This window comes from Orcinus orca, chromosome 2 (assembly GCF_937001465.1).
Source record: "Orcinus orca chromosome 2, mOrcOrc1.1, whole genome shotgun sequence".
Lineage (NCBI taxonomy): Eukaryota > Metazoa > Chordata > Mammalia > Artiodactyla > Delphinidae > Orcinus > Orcinus orca.
The window spans coordinates 197537688-197542356 of record NC_064560.1 but is presented as its reverse complement, the minus strand read 5'-3'; the positions used below and the strand labels follow the sequence as shown (position 1 = coordinate 197542356).

Here is a 4669-nt window from a genome sequence, read left to right as displayed (position 1 = left end):
CCAGGTGCCTGCCTGCCACGGCGGCCACTCCGGGCCCATCAACTCCACAGAATTTATGGGCTGTGAATTTCTTACAGCCACGGGGGCGTAGTCAGGCCAGACAGGCAGAGTAAGCCTGGGAGAGCAGGCGGGAAGGTCAGGGGTTTGCAGATTTTTCTCTCCATGGGATGCCCCAAGTTGGACCCAGGGAGGCTTTCCCCAGCTTCTCTCTGCTCTGCCAGGTTGGGCATCTGATTTGTCCTGGAGACCCTGACCTCGTGAGACCCTAAACCACTGCCTTTCCTCGCACCCCCTCCCCACCCCCAGGTTCTGACCTCTGCCATCCCAGGCACTGACCGGACGCGTCACAACCTTACCAGTCTTCAGAGAACACTCCTTCCCATCCGACGAAATGATAGAACCCTCTGAAGACTCATTTGAGACGATGATGGAGCGTAAGAATCCATCATCAAAACAAATGGAGTCCTCCGAGGGCTCATCCAACACCACCGTGGAGACACCAGGCAGCAGAGTGGCGGCGGCGGCAGCGGCGGCAGGGCTGGCCAGTGGCCCGGCCCGGGAAATGGGAGAGCTGCCCATTGATCTCCTCCAAGACATGGAGGAGCCATCCAGTGGCCCACATAGGGAAGTAAAGGATCCACCCAATGACCTACTCCAAGACCTGGAGGAGTCACGCGATGGTTCACATCTGGAAGTGGGGGGTCCCTTTGGTGGGGCACCTGGCAGAATGGAAGAGGCATCAGTCAACCCATGGGGAGCCCAGGAAGAGCAAGACGACTACACTGACCTGGCTGGGTGGAAAGAGGCACGTCCCGAGGAGCTGGCGGACAGCGTGACCGCGGAAATCACAGGCATGGTGGGGTCCATCATCTCTCTGTACTTCCGCGTGCAGGACCTCAGGGAGCAGCAGAGGGTGGCGGAAGAGATCCTGATGAAGGGGATCAGCGCCGGCCAGCTGCCGGTCCCAGGCAAGTTCTCGGGCGATCGCAGAGAGTACCACGAGTTCATCGTGCTCTGCCAGCTGGTCTTACAGGGCTGCCCCAGAATGCTCTACAGCGACCGCCTGCGGGTGGGGTACGTCATCGGCCACCTCTCGGGCCTGGCCTTGGAGTGGGCCGAAGATCTGGTGCAGAGAGAAAGCCCCCTGATGGACGACTTCCCAGCCTTCCTGGAGGCCATGTCCGACACGTTCCAGTACCGCCAGGCCCTGCGGGTGGCGGAAGAGGCCATGTTCAGCCTCAGGCAGGGGGATCGCGCCGCCATCGAATACATCAACGAGTTCCAGGGCCTGGTGCCCACCCTGGGCTGGCCAGACGACGTCCTGCAGGCCCACCTGTGCCAGGGGCTCAAGGAGGAGATCAGGCACTATCTGTTCCGCATCCCTCAGCCGGATTCGCTGGACAGTCTGATCCTGCTGGTCCTGCAGATAGAAGAGAAGCTGGCAGAGAGAAGGGCGATGCTCAGGCTGCCCCCGGAGGCCCGCCCGCGGAACCTGACCTGGATCGACTCGCCCGCTCCGGAGAGGTGGGTGGTGAGCAGCTGGCTGCCCTGCGAGGCCCGCCCCGCCATCGACCGCGACCACCTGTTCCTGCTGCTCACGGTGAGGGTGAACCCCTACCACAGCGTGGCGGTTCAGGCCCTGGTCGACTCGGGGGCGGGCGGCAACTTCATGGATGAGAGGTTCGCCCAAGAGCACTACGTCGAGCTCTACGAGAAGCCCTGCCCGCGGTCGGTCCCGTCCGTGGACGGCTCGCTGGTCGGCCACGAGCCCGTCTGGCTCTACACCGAACCCCTGGTGTGCATTCACCAGAGCCACCACGAGTCCCTGCAATTCGACATCATTCCGTCCCCCAACTTCTCCGTGATACTAGGCATCGACTGGCTCCGAGTCCACGCCCCGGAGGTCGACTGGGTCAAAGGCCGCTGCACCTTCCACTCTCCCTACTGCCTGAAGAACTGCTTCCGCCCGCCCCCGCCATGCATCGCTCTGGAACGACACGCCATAAGCTTGCTGCCCGGACTGCCGCCCCTGTACTCCGACCTGGCCGACGTGTTTAACCCGAAGGAAGCAGATGAGGAGACTTCCGACCAGCCAAGCTCAGACGGATCCGATGATCTTTCTGAATCAGAGCCCTCTGAGCTTCAGCAGGCTGGAGACAGTGATCACAGCGAGACCTATCACGAGTGTCCCTCCACCGCGCCGTGGGAACCTGTGGGAGCCGGGATGCAAGAAAGGGCCAGGCGGGAGGAATACTGGGACCCGCAGGACATGCTGAGCAGCACACACGACTACGTACAGATGATTCCAGAACTGTTCGACCAGTTACACGGAGCCACGTGGTTCACAAAGCTGGAGCTGCGCGGCACCGTCGTGGAGGAAAGCATGAACGTACGCCAAACGGAAGACGTGTGGAAAGCAGCGTTCGGTTTGGAGCTTCAAGAGATGACGAGCTACTGGCCCTTCCCGATCTGCGCAGACCCTATCATCCCTCAGGGCGTGATTCACTTTATCCTAAAGGACATGCTCGGTTTCTTTGTCCTCTCGTACGGGCAGCACGTCCTGGTCTACTCAATGAGCCAGGAGGAGCACCTCCACCACGTCCGCCAGGTGCTGACCCGCTTCCGCTACCACCACGTCTACTGCTCCCTGGACAGGAGCCAGTTCCACCGACACACCGCCGAGTTCCTGGGGTTCGTCATGACCCCCAAAGGGGTGAGACTCAACAAGAGCATCGTGAGCACCGTAACGGGGCACCCCACCCCTGGCTCTAAGAAGTCCCTGTGGAACCTCATCGAATTCGCCTTCCCGTACCGGCACTTTGTGGAGCGCTTCGCCGTCATCACGGAGCCCCTGGTGCGGCAGCTACTGAGCGACCGGCCCTTCTACTGGGGGCATGAGGAACAGGAGGCCTTCGAGCGCCTGAAGTGGGCTTTCCGCCAGGCGCCCCTCCTCCACCACCCCAAGCCCCAGAACCCGTTCTACTTGGAAACGGGCGTCACCAAGACGGCCCTGCATGCCTCCCTGATCCAAGTCGACGACCAAACCGGCCAGCGAGTCTGCTGCGCTTTCTATTCTCGGAACATCTCCCCGATCGAGGTGGAGGCCTCGCCGGCGGAGATGAAGACCCTTCCAGTACGGGCTGCCTTCGTGGCGTGGTGCCGCTACCTGGAGAACACCGAGGAGCCTATCATGATCCTTCTCAACACAGAGGATCTGGCCTCTCTGAATAATGACAGGCTTACCGTACTTATCCCCGGGCATTGGGTCTTCTTCTTCTCCCACTTCCACTTTGACGTCATGGAGCGGCCAGAACAAAAGGGTGGCCGGCCCCTGCCGCCCATGCGGAAACGCCTCCAGAGAAGGGCCTTCCAGCAGCGCGCTGCCGCTCGGCCAAGGATGCTCTTCGCTACGGGAGGGTCCCCCAGGGCTCAGTCCCCAGAATCGGGGGACGAAGAGGAGAATGAAGACGCCCTGCATCAGGACGAGTCGCACGGGCAGCACCTCCAGCAGGAGCTCCTGGCTCTGATACCAGCAGACCAAATACTCAACAGCCTCCTTGCCCATCTCAGCATGGCCCAGATCAGGGCAGTCATCCTGCACTTCTTCCGAGGGCTCCTGTTCTGGAAGAACCTCCTGGCCGTGGCCGCCCTCCTCGTGCTGCTGAGGTTCAGGACGCGCCTCGCCCTGCCGCCCGCACCCACCTCGGGCATGGCCCGGCCGCCGCCGCGGCGCTCTCTGTGCCTGCTGCTGGACTTGTCCCTCATCGCCCCCGCCGTCGCCCAGCTGTTCACCCAGATGCCCCTGCTCACGGGCGCCAACGCCACCCCGGCCAAGGCACCGGCCGAGCTGTTCCTGGGCCCTGGCCAGCGGCGGCGCGACACCCTGCTTGGCCTGCGACTCACGCCCGAGTTCTGGCAGATGCTGTGCGAGCTCTTCGCCGTCAGAGTCGCCCCCCGTGAGGGGACCCACCCCCACCCGCACCCGAACCGCTACCTGGAGCTGCACGTCGTCGACGATGAGGATGTCGTCTTGCGAGAAGCCCTGCAAGACGACCTGCAACGTTACCGTCAGTGTGGCCTGCATGACGGCCTGCAAGACACCTCGCAGGACGAGCAGGAGAGCGACGTGCAGGACAGCCTGAGCCCTGGTGCCTCGGGCGCCCGCGGGCCCCGCCAGCACCTCCCCGGCGACACCGACGTCCGCCGCCTGCTCTACATCCGCAGCGCCCGACGGGGGCCCATCGCCATCAACCGGCAGCTGGCGGCCAGGGCCCTGACCCACTTCCTGACCGCCGTCTACACCCGGTCTACATCCACCCTCGTCGGGGTGAGCCCCCCCGGGGAAGGAGCAACGCTGGAGGAGCTGCCCGGAGAAGAGCACGACGCGGACCTCGACTGAAAACGCCTCCTCTCCTCCGCCCCGCCGCCCCACAGACCCTCCCTCCAGCCTCCCCGTGCCTCAGCCGGCTTCGCTCGGACCCCGGGCCCCCTTCCTGCCGCTCCTGACCCAAGGGGGAAACACTTGAGAAGGGCAAACAATCGACTCATCGACCAGCAACAGTATCCGTGCCAACAGGCTACCCAGTGGACCGTCCAACCGTCAGAGACCCAGAGTCGGCTCAGGGCTACCCAACTCCGTCTTAATTCTCCAGGTCCCAGGCCTGCAACT

The 4669-nt window shown here is 63.2% G+C and overlaps 1 protein-coding gene across 1 annotated transcript; it reads left to right on the top strand.

The window, feature by feature from the left end:
• Nucleotides 1-391: 391 nt before the first annotated feature.
• Nucleotides 392-4399, top strand: RTL1 (retrotransposon Gag like 1). The gene has a single exon (XM_004262496.2). It carries the CDS (start codon nt 392-394, stop codon nt 4397-4399), a length of 4008 nt encoding a protein of 1335 aa, XP_004262544.1.
• The last annotated feature ends 270 nt before the right edge of the window (nt 4400-4669 follow it).